The 21,058-nt window shown below is 47.2% G+C and overlaps 1 protein-coding gene across 3 annotated transcripts in view; it reads right to left on the bottom strand.

The window, feature by feature from the left end:
* ARNT2 (aryl hydrocarbon receptor nuclear translocator 2) overlaps window positions 1-21,058 on the bottom strand; it is a 181,371-nt gene that overhangs the window by 123,483 nt on the left and 36,830 nt on the right. For all 3 annotated transcript variants that reach the window (XM_061158849.1, XM_061158847.1, XM_061158848.1), the window contains exons 3-5: window positions 17,739-17,786; window positions 6,696-6,909; window positions 1,345-1,558 (exon numbers count right to left, since the gene is read on the bottom strand). In XM_061158849.1, the coding sequence (XP_061014832.1) occupies window positions 1,345-1,558; window positions 6,696-6,909; window positions 17,739-17,786 (476 nt within the window). The remainder of the gene's footprint in view (window positions 1-1,344; window positions 1,559-6,695; window positions 6,910-17,738; window positions 17,787-21,058) is intronic.

The raw sequence follows: 21,058 nt of genomic DNA, 5'->3' as shown, positions 1-21,058 counted from the left end.
AACTAAGCCCATGTGCTGCAAATATTGAGACTTCAAGCCATAACTAGAGAGTTTGTGCACTGCAACGGAAGATTCCGCATGACACAATGAAGAACCTGCATGCCACAACTAAGACACAACACAGCCCAATAAATAAACAAAATAATTAAAAATGCAATTCTGCTCCAGTGACACTGACACATTGGGCGACAGTTTGATCAGAATGTGAATTTTGTGTTTGCTTATGCTTGATTTTATCTGTTAAGAAGTACTACATGAACACAGAAACTGCACCCAGCTGAATACAGCCACACAGGAATTCACAAAATGTACACAGTCTGGCACACAGAAGCTGCCTTGATTTACCACGTCTGTTATGAGCCACAACTATCCACATATTATGTTACAGTTCTTGATTTCTGCCTGATTTCACATGATGGTCCTTGGACTATTTTCACACCAACACCCAAGTTCTGAGGCTCACTTACACAAGTTAACTTCAAGTTAGGTTTCAAGGTCAAGTGCCATAAATTTCTTAACCACCTAATGTGTCAAGCATGCTCCCATTTTTATTAGGTTCCTAGTTTTGTTCTTATCTGTCCCTGACAAATTTTTAGTGTCATGTCTAGCCCACTTTCCCCTCCCAAGCCCTGTGGTTTTTATTTCATCATTTTGTTTCTTGCAGTGATTTTTATAACATGTTATTTTGTGGTATAGCAGAGCTAACTGTATTTAAATGTCTCAATAAGAAATTTCACTTCCCATAAGTAAAGCCTGGAAAATCAACACCTACAATTAGGTTCACAAATAATCACACACTTGAGTGGGTTGTGGCTAATGTGTCAACAATGCCTCCTAGTGGCAACATCCCATAATTGGAGGTAAAATATAGGAAAAAATCATGCATTAAAAATGAATTTTTAACATGCTACAAATAAATGAAAAAAATTTAAAAAAAAACATGTTACAGGATAAATGAAGCTACTAAACAAGCTAAGTCAAACATGTCCTTCACCTTAGGCAACTTTTTCTGACCTCAAATTTCCTCTTCCTGGTATTTTTAAAATTTATTTATTTTAACTGGAGGATAATTACTTTATAATATCGTGATAGTTTCTGCCATACATCAGTGTGAATCAGCCGTAAGCAAACCTGTGTCCCCTCTATTCTCTACCCCCCACACCTCCCTCCCTACCCCATTCCTCCAGGTTGTCACAGAGCACCTTGGGTGCCCTTCATCACACATCAGACTCCCACAGGCTATCTATTTTACATATGGTAATACACTTGTTCCAGTGTTATTCCTCAGTATGTTTAAGGAAAGATTTTCTAGGGAGAAAGCTTCACGGAGACAGCAACACTGACCTGTCATTGAGTTTTCTGAGGTGCACAGCTGCTCTCTCAGCTTCTCCACGTCGTCAGGATGTACCTGCTCATAGAGGGTGCTCCCAAACCACTCTGACTGGGGTTGATTCAGCACAGGGGTGACAGAGTCAGACACGTAAATCACTCTGCCCGTCTCAGCTGCCACTACAAACAGAAACCCATCAGCCGCTTCGAGGATGAGATGCTTCAGTTCCTGGGAAGAGAAGATCACCATGAGGACCCGACACGGACGAACCCAGGTCAAGTAAACAGTCTCATCAGCAACCTTCAACTTTCATTCAGAAGCTCATTATGATACACAAATGCTTTTGGGAACTCTTTTTTTTTTTCTGGAAAATGAGCTTTAAAAGTGCACAAGACAGACTTCCCTGGTGGTACAGAGGATAAGACTCTGCCTCCCAGTGCAGGGGACATGGGTTCAATCCCTGATCCAGGAAGGTTTCACATTCCTAGGAGCTCTAAACCTGTGTGCCATAATTCTGAAGCCCATGCGCCTAGAGCCTGTGCTCCATAACAAGAGAAGCCACTGCAATGAGAAGCCCTCACACCACAAGGAAGAGTACTCCCTGCTGTTCACAACTAGAGAAAGTCTACTCAGCAATGAAGACCCAAATAGACCCAATGTAGCCAAAAATAAATGAATAAGTTATTTTTTTAAAGAAGTTTGGAAAGCTCATACTAAGTGCTAAGAAACAGCTGTTCCAAACACTGTTAACTGTCTTTAACTAGTCCTCTTTTTTATGATTTTTTAAAAAAATATGGACCATTTTTAAAGTCTTCACTGAATTTGTTACAATATGCTTTTATTTGGCCATGAGGCATGTGGCATCTTAGCTCCCTGCCCAGGGATCAAACTCACACCCCCTGCATCAGAAGGTGAAGTCTTTATCACTGGACCACTAAGGAAGTCCCTTAATTTGCTCTCTCTTAAGGAAAGAGGGAATTCCCAGCCCAAGGGAATCAGAAGGTATTGGGTCACAGAGGTGTGAATGGCCTCTCCTAAATATTCAAACTGCAGTCATGTCACTGGAGCACAGGATGGTCCGGGAAGGGAGGGGAGGACCGCGGGACAGTGGGAGGAGAGAAGGAGAGGCCCCAGGAGTCCCCCCAGCCACTGCCTGCCATGCTGCCAGGGCTCTCACTCCTCTTCTCTTCCTTGCTGAGCTGAAGGCTGGCAGCAGATATAAGGGCATCACTTTACATTGTCTTATCTGTCAAACTCCCAGAACTCTGTGACAGCCGACATCTCAACAGAGTCCCAGGGGAATCCCAGGAGGTGGCAGGGATACCTACACTGTCTGTGTCCCTTGGCGGTGAGAAGAGAGTTTAGCTGTGCCAGCCCTGGAGTCACACTGACTCACAGAGCTCATGACTGTTGGTGCCGGCAGGAAGGATGAATGGGCAGCAGGAAGCCCTCAACATCCCAAGAGGGATGCAGAGCTGGCAAGATCAACTTTGTTCAAATGAGATGCCTTCTCTTTGCAGGGCCTGCAGGCAGCCCAGGTGCAGTTATCTCCCCTGTCAGTCTCATGTCAGGCTCAGGGGCCCTTTCCTGCTGAATGCAAGGGGCTCCGTCCTTGCAGGACTTGGGGACCAACTCTTCCACGTGCACCGGAGTCCACAGCCAGCCTTCCATGCACCTCACATACTGCTCAGGCCCCAAAGCAAAAAGGGATTCTTCTGATTAGCAGTTGGCAAACAGTTCTTACTGGGAATTCTTTGCTGTTTTGTTGTTTAATCGCTAAATTGTGTCCGACTCTTTTGTGACCCCATGGATTGTAGCCTGCCAGCCTCCTCTGTCCATGGACTGTCCACAGACTGAACCCACAATTCTTACATCTCCTGCATGAGCAGGCGGATTCTCCACCGCTGAGCACCTGGGAAGCCCCAAATTCCTTGCTTCCGTGTAATTGCAGGTGGGCGTCCCTGGTGGCTCAAGTGGTAAAGAATCCATCTGCCAAAGCAGGAGACTCGAGTTCGATCCCTGGGTTGGGAAGATCCCCTGGAGTAGGAAATGGGAACCCACTCTAGTATTCTTGCCTGGAGAATCCCTAAGGACAGAGGAGACTGGCAGACACAGAGTAGTCCATGGGGTCACAAAGAGTTGGAAATGACTGAATGACTAAACAACCAACAAAAATTGTATGTGGAAGCCCTGCTGTAACAGAGTAAGGGCCACCTGTGTGGAGCCTGGAGCATCCGGCCCCGCCCCCGTGCCCGACCTGAGGGCGCCCAAAAGCTCCAAGACTAGGAAACATGAGTCAGCTGGTGAGCAGAACCCAGGGAGGTCTCCGAGCCCTCGGCTGAGTCAGAACTCTAACATCCTTTGCCTGGGAACTGGGTGCGGAAGCAGGCTACACAATCATTTTTTAAAGAAACGTTTATTTTCCCCCTTTGTCTTGCTTCGCACTTCCGCTGTGCCATCCCTCTTGATGATGACTTAGTTCAGAAGACTGGGTCAGCAGTTTTATTTTCAGTGTTAAGATGGTCTTCCCAACAGGAAGGACTGTAACACATAAAACAGGTTGTCTGGGAAAGTAGAGAATTCTGTGTCTCCGAAGGAGAGGAAGTGGACAAATTGACTCCATTTATGTTTTCACAGTTTCAGCCCTTTTTAGGGACTATGGGAAGGGCTTATGGGCCAGAGCTCATCCTCCTCACAGGCCCCTCTTTCTACACCCTCGCCTTTGGTTTTCATCTTCTGGGAGCACCCCACTCATGACCAAGGTTCTGTGCCCTGAATCCAGAAGCAGCCTTGCCCCTATCCTCCAGTTAAGCCAACATGAAGGTCTAAAAGCACAGATGGTGGAGTCAAAGGAGACCACCAACTCCAGCTCTTCCACTTCACTGTGCAAGTCTGGGCTCCCAATGTAATATCTTTGGCTTCTGTTTTTTTTCATGCTCTTTTCTTGGGGTAGGGGGGGAGATTTTGTGAGGTTAAATGAGATCTTGAATGTGAAGGACTTAGTAAGGGCTTGGCAAACAGTAGGTACTTAACACATGTGGCTGTTGTCATTATCAACAGCCTACCAAGGAACTGAGAGATGAATAGGGGGAGAGGATGCATATGACCTGCATAACTGCCTTCTCTCTTCTCTCCATTTTCTTTCTTTTTTAAACAGCATTTAAAAAAATATATTTATTAATATGGCTACACCAGGTCTTACTTATGGCATGTGGGATCTTCAGTTGTAGCATGTAACAACTCTTAGTTAGGGAATGTGGGATCTAGTTCCCTGACCAGGGATCAAACCTGGGCCCCCTACATTGGGAGCACACAGTCTTTAGCAACTGGACCACTAGGAAAGGCCCTCCATGTTTTTAATCCCCAGTCACTTAAAGAGATTAATGTCAAATATGGACCCCAACAAGGTTTTTATAAGGATTAAAGAAATGTAGAGCAAAAGCCTTTTACCAACCCCAGCGATCAGGATGTGCATAATGCATTTCTGTCTGCTGACCTGCCAGCTAGGCTTCCCTGGTGGTTCAGATGGTAAAGAACTTGCCTGCCAATGCAGGAGACCCTGGGTTCAATCCCTGGGTTGGGAAGATCCCCTGGAGAAAAGCATGGCAACCCACTCCAGCATTCTCTCCTGGAGAATTCCATGGACAGAGGAGTCTGGCAGGCTATAGTCCATGGGGTCACAGAGAGTCCAACATGACTAAGCAATCAACACTACTTTCACACTATCCACCAGTTAGTCATCCTTCATTCCACTCCAGCCCCGTGTTAAACACTCTACTCTGCTTCCTCCCTTACCTGTCTCCACAACCCTGCCAGGTGGGAGCCATCGCTGTGTTAACCCTAACCCTTTTACAAAGGTGGAAATGGGTTGGGCATTCTGCCCTGGACTATTGTGTTCCACGGCTCCCAGCGAGGGTCTCCCCACTGCCACACCTCTTCACACCTTGGGGTGAAGAGCACATGGGCACTGGGATGACAAAAAAACCCTCGCTAAAAAGTCTGCCGCACAGGAATTCACGTGAGCTCCTCTTTCCTTGCTCTTTTTCTAAACCTAATGCTTAGATTCCTCACTCCAGCAAAACACATGATTCTGTCTCTGGACATACCTCTCACCCTTTCCTCCAACGCTCTGTTCTCACTGGTTTCCCAAATCTCCCCATGTAACCCCTTCCTCTGCTCTCTTTCTACGCAAATGTGGGGCTCCCTCCCAGCAGGCCAGTTCTGACTCTGTCCCAGGCAGCCCCTGACAAGGCTGAACACTTCTTCCTGCCTGTGTCCCTGACAACACATCACTTCCCTGTCCCCCTGCCAGCACCAAGTCCATTGTCCCCTTTATCCTGCAGAAGCCCTCAGGGTCAGGAAGGCAGAAAGCTCATGTTTGTCCACAGATGAGCGAATACAAGCTGACAATGTCTGACCAGCACGGGGAAGAACAAGGACCCAGAACACAGGCCTTCCAGGGCGTGGAATGGTCAAGTTACAATATATCAATACTTCCCACAGACCACCTTATGGGTTCACTGTTCCAAAGTCTGCAAAGGCCAGGATAGCTGTTAAAATACATGGTTCTGGGGTCTGACCACCCTGTGTCAACTCCTGGTCTGCACTGAGCAGTAGACACTTTCAAAGCCTCCACTTCTTCATCTCTAAAGCAGGGATGAATAACAGCAGCTTCCTCCTTGAGCAGAATAAGGATTCAGTGAAATCCTACCCAGAAAGGACATGACTTCAACTGGGCTCAGGGCAGAGGCCGGCTACGTGCTGGCTGGTAAATCCTGTCACTATGATTGCTGCATCATCTACCAAAACTTTCATCATGATAACACCGTCATTGCTAGTCTAGCACAGAATTGGGTTTGCTGGCTTTTTCCTGGGTTAGCATGTGCTAAGCACAATATCTCTTTTTGCTTTGTTTTGAGTGATGTCCTATTAAGGTGGTTGTTGTTCAGTCACTTAGTCGTGTCTGACTCTTTCGCAATCCCATGGACTGTAGCCAGCCAGGCTCCACTGACCATGGGATTCTCCAGGTAAGAATACTGGAGTAGATAGCCATTTCCTCCTCCAGGGGATCTTCCCAACCGAGGGATCAAACCTGCATCTCCTGCACTGGCAGGCAGGTTCTTTACCACTGAGCCACCAGGGAAGCCTGTCTTATTAAGGTACATGGTAGGGAAAAAAAGCAGAGGATGCAAAATCAGAAACAGAGTCCCCAGAAGAGAGTTTCCCGGTGAAGCATAGGAATAAAATTTCCTGCCTTCGTCCCCACCTCAGCCTTTTGGTGATGCATCCTTCTCACCGTTCTCTGCCCTCCCAGGAATGTGGTTCCCAGGGGAGCAAGAAGCACAGACGAGGGTTGAACGGGTACCTGCTCTGTCAGGAATGAAGGCTTGTAGGCACCATCCGTGGACTTGTTCCCGGTGCCCCGCATGGACTTCATGTGAGAGACGGCCATGCGCAGGATGGTGAGCTTGTCGGGCTTCCGGGCCAGCGCGCTGCACGTGGGGACCATGTCTGAAAGCTCGGTGATGTACTGAGTCATCTTGTTCCGCCGCCGCCTCTCGATCTCACTGTGGTTCTCTCTTCCCGAAAGCACGAGACCAGGGTGGGGGAAGAGAGACGGATCAGACCAGGGCTTACTGTCTAATGGGGTAAAACGGCACACCCCTAACACCAAGTCACCAGAAGACGAACTCGTGATGGCTCATTCAGTGCCTTGTGTGTGTGTCGGTGGGGTATATGGTTGCTTTACAAGCTGTGTTAGTTTCTGCTGTACAGCCATGTGAATCAGCCACATATATACACATGTCCCCTCCTACTTGGACCTCCCTCCCAACCCATCCCCCATCCCACCCCTCTAGGTCATCACAGAGCACCAAGTTGAGCTTGGTGTGCAGCAGCTTCCCACTAGCTATCTGTTTTACACGTGTAGTGTATATATGTCAATCCTACTCTCTCAATTCGTCCCACCTCCCCACACGTTCATTCTCTATATTTGCATCTCTATTCCTGCCCTGCAAATAGGGTCATCTGTACCATTTTTCTAGATCCCACATAAATGTGTTAATATACATTCCATACATATATGATATGCTTTTCTGACTTCACTCTGTATGCAGGCTAGATCCATCCACATCTCTATAAATGACCCAATTCCGTTCCTTTTTACGACCAAGTAATATTCCACTATATATATGTACCAATCTTCTTTATCCATTTCTCTGTGAATGGACATCTAGCTTGCTTCCATGTCCTGGCTATTGTAAATAGTGCTGCAAAGAACACTGGGGAGTGTATGTCTTTTTGAATTATGGTTTTCTCTGGGTACATGCCCAGTAGTGGGATTACTGGGTCATATGGCAGTTCTATTTTTTACTTTTTTTAAGGAACCTCCATGCTTTGAAAACATCTTAGAGCAGCTTCTGGACACCTTAGCAAGATTCTGTCTCAGGGCATGGGGTGGAAACAGACTTCCACAGACACCTCAGTCTCATCTCTAAATATGTCCTCAAAGCTTCCACTGTTCTCATGTACCTAGGTATTAATATTTTTAAATAAGCATAAAGCATGAAGACATGACCCTTCAGGCGTCCAAACTGAACCAAACACGCTTTCCAAGTGCACCCACGAATGCTAGGCTTGCACAAATATCCACACACACATTGAACGTAATAGTTACCACCGACTTGAACAAATGGTTTACTTTGACCCACAATGAGAAACACATCTAGCCTCCTCGCCATTCCTGGTATCCCTAAGCAGACAGCCATGCCACAGACCCACATCCCATCACACTGTGAACAAGCCCCTGCTCTACCGGCAGCACATTTCCTACAGCCTAGTAACAGAATATGTGTACCTGCTCTCTAACAACAGAGCCAGCTAAGAAAAACCCAGCGCTGCCAGGAATTCTGAAAGCGACACTCGGTGATGTGTTTAAGATAAAAAACGAACAGAAGGGACAGGAAAGTGTTTCTGTCTCGAAATGAGCACCTCTAGGCTTGACAGGGAGTAACAGCCAGCCCAGTTCCACGACAGTGAGACGAAGCTGTCATGTGGGGTAAAAGAACTGTCTAAAAAGACATCATACGTCTGCTGTGGGATTTAGGGTTTCACAGGTGCTCATAGGATGAGGGTGACAGTGACAGCAAGAAAGGAAGAGCCCCGGGCAAGGCTGCCTCACACACCGCTCGTATTCACGGGACTCTGTACACCCTGCCCTCCAGGCCAGGAGCAGATGCCAAGTGGGCCTGATTGCGGGCAGGTCTCACCTGAACATACAAAGAAAACAGGGGGAGTGACACTGGTGAGGGAATTTCCCTGGTGGTCCAGTGACTAAGACTCGGCCCTCCCAATGTTGGGGGCCCGGGTTCCATCCCAGGTCAGGGAACTAGAGCTCATATGCCTCAACTAAAAATCCTGGGTGACACAACTGAGACTCCGTGCAGCCAAATAAATAAATATAAGTAAATAAATATTAAAAAAAAAAAAATAAAAGACTGCAGTGAGTGGATCTGGGTGGCCTGGTGAGCACCTCTGTATTGAAAGCACTGAGCCAGGTGCCCAAAGAGGACAGGCCAAAGGAACCAAGGCACGTCCCGCTCCTGTCCTTAAGGAGCGTTGCGTTTGGTCAGAACAGTAAAACATCACCCTGAAGAGTGGAAATGAAGGCAGAAGTGATCAAACACTCTGAGAGGCACATGGAAAGTAAAGCCCACAGGAGAGAGTAAGAGAGGAGAGGAGGAGGTGGTCCTGGGGGCGACAGGGGCTGAGGGTGGGAGAGGAGCTGAGAGGCAGTTGGCTCTGACCTGGCAGCAGGTAAAGGGGGTGCACTATGGGAAGAGTATCAGTGGGATCAAAGAAAGGGCTGGAATTGGGGTGAAGCCTTTGGGCAGGAGCAGACAGGCCCTCAGTTCAGTCTGTGTGCTGTGATCCTGCAGATATTCCTAAAAACGCAGACCCAGACCTTCCTCTCCATTTCTACAAGCATGTCCCAAATACACAGGTTAGAGTCCAAGCCCCCTCCCTCCCCGCTTCCTGATAGTTACCACGGCGACCACCCCAAGGCAGGTCTAGGGCATGCCTACTTCTGATCCCATTTCCAAAAGATCCATAGACCAATTTGTTTTGTAAAACATCTGAGAAGAGTCTTTGTGAAGTTCTTAAAATGGATCTAAAGCAATTTCATCATCATGATGATTCAACCCAACTCATGAGAACAGGTGCTTGAAGGAGACATGAAGACAACTGTTTAAAACAGTATCGATTGGCTAGTGCAGAAAATGCTCTGCTTCATGAAACAAGACTGAAAGAGCTACCAAGAGAAGGTCAAAATGAGGAAGAGCTGCAAATTACCTAGCAACAAGATTCCAATAAACAAGTGAGTGTAGCTACTGAATCTATTAAAATATATATAAAATATGTATATATGTGGTTTCATTTTGAATGAAATACATATATATATATGGTTTCATTTTGAAGGATCACAGAGGCAAGAAACAGGAAAAATGCCATCTTGTGAAAACAGAAGGAAGTGTCTCCAGGACCAAAGCCACCTCCTCCACAGGGTGCAGAGTGATGGGAATCTGCTTGGAGGAGTTGCAGGGGCGGCCTGTGAACTTAGCATCTGAGTTCCATGGGCCCCACATGCAGCATCGATAAAGCAATGAGCCCCTCTGCACATGGGCACCAGGGCGGGGGCCTTGCAACGGTGACCGCTAGGGACACAGCACAGCATCAGCCGTGACCCCTCCGCTAGGACCAGAGGGCCCACCGCCTGGCCCAGGAACATGGCTCCGGAAGCCAAGAGCAAGGAGGAGGAGCTGCGGCTGCACGCTGCCTCGCGCTTCTCTGCCAACTCAGCATCCGGGGGGTCTGCGAAGGGAAACCAGGGAGTGGGATTCAGGTCCATCCCACACTGTCTTCAGGAATGTCCTCTGTGGAGGAGGACCCTGGGGCTCAGAGAGGGGCTGATTTACCAGGACTTGAACTCAGCTCCCCAGCAGAGCGTTGTCTGGTCCCAGAGTCAGAGCTGGAACTCCAGGGAGACAGACAGGCAGAGATACCTAAGGCTCGACGGGGAAGAGAAGCCTGGTAGCTTCTACAGACACAGCTTGGGGCTATTTATGCCTCCAGAAATGATCCCCTCTTCCCCAGAAAGCATGGGGCTATCCAGGACCATTGGCTTCCCCAGTGGCTCAGCGGGTAAAGAATCCGCCTGCAGTGCAGGATACGCGGGCCACTTCACATCAAGGTTAATCTCTGCAGGAGAACAGAAGGAGCTGGGGTCGCTGAACAAGGAGAGAAGGACATCAGAATTGAAGCCAATGACATGAGAGCCAAACAGCTATGAAGAGGTCACTGATCCAGACAGGCCTGATGGCAGAGGACTGTCTCCACGCGACATAGCATTAATCCCACAGCTTCCAGCCCTAATCTCAGCCCCAACCCACCAAAACGACAAGACTGTCTCAAGCTATCTCCCCTGGTAATTGGGTTCGTCACAGGCTACACTGTGTAGGTTCTACCCAAGTTCTCTGCCAGACTTCTCTGGTTCATAAGAACTAAGGCTGACAAAGCCACTATGGAGAACAGTATGGAGGTTCCTTAAAAAACTAACAACAGAGGTACTATATGACCCAGTAGTACCACTCCTGGACATATACTTGGAGAAAACCATAATTCTAAAGGACATATGCACCCTGATATTCATTGCAACACTATTTACAATAGCCAGGAAATGGAAGCAACCTAAATGTCCATCAACAGAGGAACGGATAAAGAAGATGTGGTACCTACATACAGTGGAATACTGCTGCTGCTGCTGCTAAGTCGCTTCAGTCGTGTCCGACTCTGTGCGACCCCATAGACGGCAGCCCAGCAGGCTCTCCCGTCCCTGGGATTCTCCAGGCAAGAACACTGGAGTTAGACAGCAGCCCAGCAGGCTCCCCTGTCCCCGGGATTCTCCAGGTAAGAACACTGGAGTTAGACGGCAGCCCAGCAGGCTCTCCCATTCCTGGGATTCTCCGGGCAAGAACACCAGAGTGGGCCTACTCAGCCATGAAAAGGAACAGAACTGTACTATCTGCAGACAGGGACGGACCTAGAGGCTGTCATACAGGATGAAGAGAGTCAGAAAGAGAAACACAAACACTGTATGTGCTTGCAAAGTCGCTCAGTCATGTTCGATTCTTTGTGACCCTACGGACTGCAACCATCCAGGCTCCTCTGTCCATGGGAATTCTCCAGGCAAGAATGCTGGAGTGGGCTGCCGTGCCCTCCTCCACGGGATTGTCCCAACTCGGAAATCAAACCCACATCTCCTACATCTCCTGCATTGACAGGCTGGTTCTCTAATACTACTTACAAGTTAAATCTAGAAAGATGGTAGAGATGAACGTACTTGCAAGGCAGAATTCAAGTCACAGATGCAGAGAACAAACTTACCAAGTTTGTTAATTACCAAGGGAGGAGGGGAGTGGGATGAATTGGGAAATTGGGATTGACACACATACACTACTGACACTGTGTATAAAACAGATAACTAAGGAGGACCTACTGCACAGCTCAGGGAACTCTACTCAGGGCTCTGTGGTGACTGAAGTGGGAAGGAAATCCAAAAAGGAGGCAGAGACGTACAGTGACTCACTGTGCTGTCCAGCAGAAACGAACGCGACACTGCACAGCAACTATATCCAATCAAAAAAGGAAAGAAAAAATCACAGTAAAAAATAAAAGGAACGAAGGCTGTCGAGGCAGGGAGAGCATCTGGAAAGGCTGAGAGTGCTCACAAGGGTGTTTATTCGGCAGTGTCAGAAGGCTCAGCTGAAATTCTCCTTACTCTAAACACAGTCCACATGGCCCCCATAAGGTGACTGATAAGATGAGGGTAATCCTTGCTCCCTCCTGGCCGTCCTCTCTGCATCAGAAGTACTCTGAACATCCTCCACCGTGAAACAAAACGCCTGGCTCTCTAAGCTAAGATGCACACTGAGAATTCTGTGAAATGACAATCTTGTTCTTTTTCCTGCCGGGAAGAAAATAAAGGACACACCCACATTGCATGTTTCCCCCTTATCAATGGGGTTATGATGGTCAGAGCTCTAAATAAAAGAGGGTGGTAAATTCAGGGGAAAAGATGAAAATACCATTACAACCCAGAGAGACAGAAAAAAAAAAAAATGCCCACAAGCATAAATACTGCACAAAACCAAGAGGAAAATGTCAAAATGGGTGTGATGAAAAAGGAAAAAAAGGGATCGGGATGGGGAATACATGTAAAACCATGGCTGATTCATGTCAATGTATGACAAAACCCACTACAATATTGTAAAGTAATTAGCCTCCAACTAATAAAAATAAATGAAAAATAAAAAAGAAAAAGGAAAAAAATTCTGTGAAAATCTTCCTATCGTGGATAGCTTTACTTTTAGATAATGTTGGCAGTTCACTTGCGAAACCCTGCAAAATATCACAACTCCTTAGGAACTAATGCAACTGGGTTCGACCATGTCCGAGGGAACAGTTGAAAGTCATACAGATTAAAGGTGGAACACAGGGAAGCTCAGAGACGGTCCTCAAAAGGTGAAGGGTGAAGGAAGGGGTGGAAGAGAGGCTAATAAAACCCATCCAGGTCTTTTGATTCCAGGTTTGTAAACGGCCCCATGCACTATAAATAAATTCAGAGCAACAGGTATGAGAACTCCTTCCAAAAAGACCTTCTGAGTCTTCTGAGAAAGGATGCAGAATGAGTAAGAACACAGCAAAAAATCAGGGTGATAGCACATAGCAACAAAAATGAAAGGTTTGGGAGTGAGCACTTGGGTGTTCCTAAGATATAAACTCCAAATTTAGAGACTTCCCTGGTGGTCCAATGGTTGAGAATCCACTTTCCAATGCAGGGGACTAGGGTTTGAGCCCTGGTCGGGGAACTAAGATCCCACATGCCGTGGGGCAACTAAAGCCCATGTGACACAACTAGAGAAGCCTGGGCACCACAAGGAAGACCCAGCACAGCCAAAAATTAAAAAAAAAAAAAAAAAACCAACATTTAAGAACATCTCTATTTCATGTGTCCACTCTTCTGTTTTAATGACCACTACACAATACAGGTGGCCCAGCAGTAAAGAATCTGCCTGCCAATACAAGAGCCACAGGAAACACGGGTTTGATCCCTGGATTGGGAAGATCCCCTGGAGGAGGAAATGCCAACCCACTCCAGTATACTTGCCTGGGAAATCCTGTGGACAGAGGAGCCTGGTGGGCTATAGTGCATGGGGTCACAAAGAGTCGGAAACCACTGAGTGACTGAACAACAAACTGCTCAATAAACTGTCCCCTCTGGTCTTCGGTTCCTCATCCCCAGTCTACTCCTTGGCCCCTGCAGACCAGCTTCTGTCCCCAGGTTGCCCGTGACTTTGTGTGTGGGGAAGGGAGCACCTTGGTCAGCAGAGCCCTGTCCTGCATGTCCCAACCCCCAGAGCAGCATTAACAGCATGTGGGAGGGAAGCCTGAGACCTGAGGACGGTGAAGCGAGTCTCGGGCATTTCTGGCCCTGGCACCAGGTGTGTGTGCCCTTTCGTGTGCACAGGTGTGGACATGTGCACAGCAGCTGAGTACCCCTACACATTTCCTCCAGAACTGGCGAAATAGAAAGTAAAACATCTGTTGACAAATCAGCAAAAATCAGCTGTAAGACGACAACTGCAGAAAGGAGAAGCAAATATAGTCACCAAGCAATAGTGAGAAAACATGCAAAATATTAAGTTTGGAAGCAGCCAGCTCTAGGGGAAGAGTAATATACTTAAGAATTTGAACATTTTCCAAAAAGTTACTATGGGGTTGCCCTGGTGGTACAATGGTTAAGAATCCGCCTGCCAACACAGGGGACACAGGTTCAATCCCTGGTCTGCGGAGATCCCACATGCCTCAGAGCAACTAAACCCATGCACCACAACTACTGAAGCCTGCATGCCTAGAGCCCACAAGCCCTTCTCTTGTGGTGGTGGCAACAAGAAAAACCACCACAATGAGAAGCCCACGCATCACAACTACAGAGTAGTCCCCACTGGCTGCAACTAGAAAAGCCTGCCACAGCACTGAAGACGCAACACAGCCAAATAAAATAAATAAATCTTTAAAAAAACTTTTTGCAATCCCTTTTTAAGCCACCATCAGTATTTTCTGGATCAAGCCCAAGGCAGGGGATATATATACATGTATATATTTATAAGGGCTTCCCAGGTGGCACTAGTGGTAAAGAACCTACCTGCCAACGCAATAGACAAGAGACAAGGATTCAATTCCTGGGTTGCAAAGATCCCCTGGGGGAGGAAATGGCAACTCACTCTAGTATTCTTGCCCAGAGAATCCTATGGACAGAGGAGCCTTAAGTGCTATAGCCATGGGGTCGCAGAGTCAGACATGACTGAAGAGACTTAGCACACACACATATATATAAATAAATCTTCTTTTATCTATTAAAAAATGCATGTGTGCACATCTGTGTGATCAGGCAGCCAGCCGTAAGCAGCTTAATATTTGAGACCTGCTGTGAGAACATAGGAAGCAAACCTAATTGGCCACAATGTACCTCCTATGTGACTGTGACCATATTCCCCAAATCCGAAATTGAGACACAACGCCTGATGTCAGGTGGGACATTTGAATTTGGGACCACGGTCAAGAGAAGCTGGGAAAGCTGGCTGCACACATCAGGGTGATGTAAAGAAATGAAGTGTCAGTTGCGCAGTCGTGTCTGAATCTTTGTGACCCCATGGACTGTAGCCCACCAGACCCCTCTGTCCATGGGATTCTCTAGGCAAGAATACTGCAGTGGGTTGCTATGCCCTCCTGTGGGGGATCTTCTGGACCCAGGGATCAAACCCGTGTCCTGTGACTCGTGCACTGCAGGGGGGATCTTTACCATCTGAGCCACCAGTGTAGCTCAGGGTGACAGAAACCATGGTCTAGTGCACTGGCTGGGTTCTGAGACAGCAAATTGCTGGCGAGACACCTGCCTCTCAGCCCCTCTCTCTTCCAACACCTGGCCTGAGGGCTCCCTCGGCTGACTGTGAACAAGGAGCAGGAAACAGAAGCCGCCCCAAGGCATGCCATGCCTGCCACCAAGGGAGACAGCCTGCAGCAGTCTCTCTGGCCTGCCTCTGGATGGTGGCCAGTGCAGCTGGCAAAGCGAAGGGAGGGGTGGACTCAGTGATCTCCCCAGCTGGGAGCAGCTCAGATGTCCCCAGCAGCCGACGGGTCCATCAACCCTTCTGCCGACAGACTGAAGCAGCCCCAGGCTCCCGCCAGCACCAGCCTATGTTGTTAGCTCACCCCATCTTTCCCTCTTATTTTTAATGTGCGGGGAGGGGGGAGGATGTGGCTCACAGAAGCCCAGGTTTGAACCCTGACTTATGTACAACCTGACTCAAGGGCAGGCTTACAGCACAGAGTCTAGGGTTTCTGTTTTTTCCTGGAGGGACCTCAGACAATGAGTTCTCTGTGTCCCTGCACTGTTATTTCATCACTGACACTGATCTTCCATGTCAAACAAATGTCACTCCTCATCTCTCTCTTCCTCCTTCTGTTCTGAGACCCAGGAACCGTCACTTCCTAAGGTCAACATGCTATGGAACGTTATCTCCAGGGGAATTCTGATCCAGAGGAATCACAAGGCTTTGTTTCCTCACAAAGGGAAGCTGTGTAAGGCTAGCACAAACCAACCTGGGGTGACATGTGCCCTTATTTCCCAGGCCAGCTTCCTTTCAGGAACACTGTGCTCCCTGCTATTCATTTGTATCCTAAGAAAGAGGTGGACGTCCCTTGGGTTCTGTCTGCACCCAGGGGAAAATAATACATGCTCTTGTTGTTGAAACCTGTATCTTGATTTGATTAGAAGGGTCATCCGAGATCAAAGAGGGTTCCACCTCCTCGCTCCTGTCTCACGGGAACTGAGGGGAGGACGGAACTCAAGAGTTCTCGGGGAGGAAAGTGAATCAAGGCTGAGACTTTCAATGGACCTGGAGAGTCCGGGCCCAGGAATAGGAACTAGATGCCTGTTCCTCTTGGGTTTGGGGAAAGGATTCACACCTATAATACGGGTAAAAGGAACCCGACCAAAAGTAACTTCCGTGGGAATGAGCAAACTGGGGGAGATCATGGGTACAGAGTTCAATACAGACATCATTCTTCTAAACATTTAAAGTTTTTTGGTTTTTTTTTTAATGTGGGCCATTTTTAAACTTTTATTCAATCTGTTACAATACTGCTTCTGTTTTATGTTTCGGTTTTTTGACCATGAGGCATGTGGGATCTTAGCTCCCTGAACAGCGATCGAACCCACACCCCCTGCATTGGAAGGCGAAGTTTTAGCCACTGGACCGCCGGGAAAGTCCTCAAAAGCTTTTATAAAATAACCGAGGCTGTCAGTCCAAACTGTGGGCTGTGCATACCAGAGAAAGGTACCCATCACCCAGGGCAGGTTTTCAAATTCATCAGCAACCAAGAATTAGGAATTCTTGGGCAGTGGGGGGGGGGGAGGAATGTCAAGGCAGGTCCTTCCAGATGGGAAGTTTGCTAAAATTGAAGGAATGATCTTTGCTCTTTTTCTCAACATTGCCAAACTTCCTCCCGTAACTTAAAACAAGATAATAATAATAATAAAGAGCCATGGGACTGGGCACGCCTCACCCTTCATGTAAGTGACGCACCTACCATCACAGCACCCATAGGCTAGCATCCTTCTGGAAGGCAGTCTGCACTCCAGACAGCCCTGCAGAGCCTAGTTAGAGATGCTGTCATGTGGCCAGTGAGTGATGTAGCTCTTAGGAACTTAAGGTCCAGTATTCTGCATCCAGAACAGGGCCACCCAGGTTTCTTATATTTCTCCTTATTTCCCATGGTAGAAAAAGAGGCTTTATCTTGATTGTTTTTCTAAACTTGAACTTTAGGCCTGTATTTTAAAAAGGGATCCATTAAAACTGGCAGTCTGTTTAATTTAAAAAGCCAAGAGAGTTAGTCACTTGTTAATACTTAACTTTTGAAAATCTAGGCTGGGATATAGCAGGTTTTGCTAAGAGTGACCTGTCCCTGAGCCAAATATGAGCATAGAATGAAGGACAAGGCCATCAAGCTACAGGCAATGGCTTTTTTCTTCTTTTTTTAAAGGTTTTAAAACTATGTTGTATTGGAGTACAGCCATTTAACAACCTTGTGAGTTTTAGGTGCGCAGTGAAGGGACTCAGCCATACATATACACATATCCATTCTCCCCCAAACTCCCCTCCCATGCCATGTAACAGGCAATGGTTTTCTTCAGTGATGAAAGACATTCAAACCCCTGTACATTCCAACAAGGTGATAACTGCCTGTTTGGGCTTCTTTAAATCTAGGGAACATAAAGGAAACTCACCTTGAAAACTTGCTGGGACCTTCGCCATCTTCATCATCAAAGTCCATTCTGGAAAAGTCAAGTTCACAAGTGAACATTCATTAGAAGTAGAACATTTAACTGGACACATGAGCTGTTGGCTCAGAGGGGGGTTGATTTGGTCAGACTGCTCTCCAACAATCCCAGCCATTGACAGTGCAATAAAGAGTATCTCCACACAGTCCTCAAACAGGTTTGGGACAAGAAAAGACAAAATGAAAGGTCTACGGTACCAGCGTTATTAATCACATGGTTGAGGGCTTCTGCAAAGTGCTGAAATACTGACTCGACCCTTCAAGAACACTTTACAGGCTGCCGTGCTGGAAAAGTCAACATCTCTTATCTCCCACTGTCTTTGGGGACACCTGCACCCCTCTACGTCATGTGTCAACACTGGACTTCCTCCTTTGACTATCTAGTGGTATATTAACAGATGGAGAGAGCTCCAGGGAGCTTGGGAAACAAGAAGCTTTAGAGGCAAAGAAGACATACTGCTGGTTGTGCCATGTGACGACTTGGCTGGCCTCGATGAGTCTAAGTGAAAAAGGCATTTAAGGCCATTACCCTATAAACTCTGGGTCCAAGTCAATGGACGTGGGAGGAGATATAGTTGTTTGGTGCCTGAGCTAGTCAGAGTGGCCGTCTGCTTATTGAAACTCACCCAAGACATACTCGGATTCCCACTTTACTGGGTCTCTCCAAACAAACACAGAACAAAAAGTTTTGACTGATATTTGTTTAGCTGATATCCCAAACTCTCCTTCTCAATAAAAGAAAAACAACAAAGCAGCCCTCTCTAATGTCAATTAATTTTACTCCTTGAAGATGTTAGGGCAGAACAGTTAATTAGTACGAGATGTACAGAGTCTTCAGGAACAAAATAAAAACAGTACAGATGTTTTGACTCTCCTGGACATTCACTGTGAGTGGGCTTCCTTGGGGAAGAACATCTCGGGCATTCTGCACTCCCCGTCTTGTTCTCAGGGGACCTGATGGATTGAGTAGGACACAGTTCCGGTGGACTCCAGGCAGAAGGGAGTCCAGCCTGCTTGGTGGCCAGGAGCTTGCCACAAGAATGGCGGGTGTGCTCCAGGACCACAGCTGCTGGCCTCATGGGGGATATGACCCCATCCTCAGCTCTCAGGCTGGGGCGCAGGGGGTAGTGGTAATGTGGGGAGGGCTCAGGGGTCCCAGGCCAACTTTCAAGAGAAGAGCTATCACTCCACAAGCACATGGGCGAGCCCCCTAAAGAGGTAAACGCTCGAGGCCTTGGGATTACTTGGGAAACCACAGGACTGGGATGACACAGGGCAAAGGAACACTGTCTTTTTTACAATCATTTGTTTATTTTTATCTTGTTTCATGAGCAGTGTGACCAGAGTTCTGATCTGAGATGACCGATGGGATTTATACCCATGTAGAACCCCCAGTTTCCAGACATGAGGGCTTGCATTCAGAATAAAGGAACGAAAGGGGTTATATAACTGGAGAGACGACGGTAACGATAGCAAAAATACTCGTGCACAAAGAGGAGGGGAGGCAGGGAAGAAAATTATAAGAAAGGAAAAACAGAATTAAAACATCCCTGGGAGAGAGAGACAGGGACCCCCCACAATGCAGACTGGGTAACGGGATACCAGACAGCAGCAGCAGAATTGTCTACGTTGTGGGAAAATAAAGGCTGAATGCACAACTTTCTAAACGAAGGAAAGTCATCAATATGCTTCTTAGCTACTAAGGCCTGGCCTCACCTTTCCTGAAAATTACATCTGGGAGAAGAAAGCACCAAAAAGCCTGTCTCTGGGTTCCTGCAGCACTGCGGAACCACACTGCCACCTAGTGTAATCATGCGTAAGAGCGACTTTGCTGCAGACAGAAAGGTTACTTAACACCCTTGGGCTGTCAAAAACAGCTCAGTTGTTGAGAAAAAGAAATCGCATTTTCAGAATTCCAATGGATTTATGCAAGCATTTAGAAAAACCTCAAGTGGCTGTGAGATGATCAGTTATCTTTAAAATGCCTTTCAGCTCCAGTTGATAGGAGTGTGATCATCTGACTCCTGCAAGATGCAATTTTTTAGATAGCTGTCCCTCCTCAGCCTGCAGGATCTTTGGAGTATTGAGGGTGACCGATTGTCCTGATTTTCCCAGAAGGAGGGGATCCGTGGGGGTACAGGACTTCAGTGCTGAAACCGGGGAAGCCCGAGGCCAACCAGGACTATTCATCACCCTCGTTTTCATAAGGACAGCTCAATTCTTTACCCCATCCTCAAGCGGCAGACGGGTAGAGAGGAGAGCTTTACAGTAAACGGTTCCAGTCTGGACCACGTCAACTCAATCAGGCAGAGTGTAAGAGACGGAGTGCCAGGCTCTGGAGGCAGTTTTCTGAAGTCTGCTGAAAACTGAGGAAGCAGGACTTCTCTATGAAAATTCAGGGACCACCAAGCTGTACCTTTCTACCCATGCAGGTGTGTGATCACATATGAGCTGCGATCATATGTAGGAATTGTGAAAGGTATCGTGTCGGGGTGAACTCAGGAGAGAAAACAGGACACAAAGGACTATTCAGATCCTCAGGGTAACTCACTTGACCCCAAAACGACTCACTGCTCATCAGCCACACAGAAAAATTGCAACTTATGAGGACAGAAGGATCTTTTGGAAGACTCCTTGCCAAGACCCTGTCTTTGGGTCTTCTGTCACCAATTCAAATACTCCACTTTAAATATGACTCCAATAGTTCTGTTTATTTCTCCTGCTATAAAACCTCCAAGTAAATCATCCTTTGTTTTACGTCTTTTATGTATCTCTATTATACCGCAGCATCTGGATAATAAAGGACAGAAATCAAAATATGACTTTTAAGTCCTACTGTGTTCACTTTGAAGAATTCGGTACCATCAGTGGATGATGTAAGAGTCCTCCAAAGGTGGGCTGAAAATGCCTTTTGCCTCACTTTCCTGTTGTATGATTTCTACCCTCAATAAAAAGTCATGAAAGGCACTTTGGAGCTTGCATCTGGTTCACAGTGAGCAATGTGAATCTGCCTCACAGCGATTGTGTAATAATAATAATAATGCATCATCCACTGTGAGTCATCAAAGAATCCACTTTTGTTCTTATGAGAAAAGATGAGAGGCTGTGCCCGCTAGGCTGGTTGTAGAGCTCAGTAAAGGAGCAACCCTGGGCCAGCTCAAAGCTGCTATTGACAAAAGGTGAAGAAGGGACATGGGTGCCAGCAAATGCCAGATGACAACATCACTACTGCATAAATCCGAACCAAGCAAAACATGTACTTATGTA

The sequence above is a fragment of the Dama dama genome, chromosome 13 (assembly GCF_033118175.1).
Source record: "Dama dama isolate Ldn47 chromosome 13, ASM3311817v1, whole genome shotgun sequence".
Classification (NCBI taxonomy): Eukaryota; Metazoa; Chordata; class Mammalia; order Artiodactyla; family Cervidae; genus Dama; species Dama dama.
Note: the sequence above shows the minus strand (reverse complement) of the source record. Positions and strands in the feature narration are given on the sequence as shown.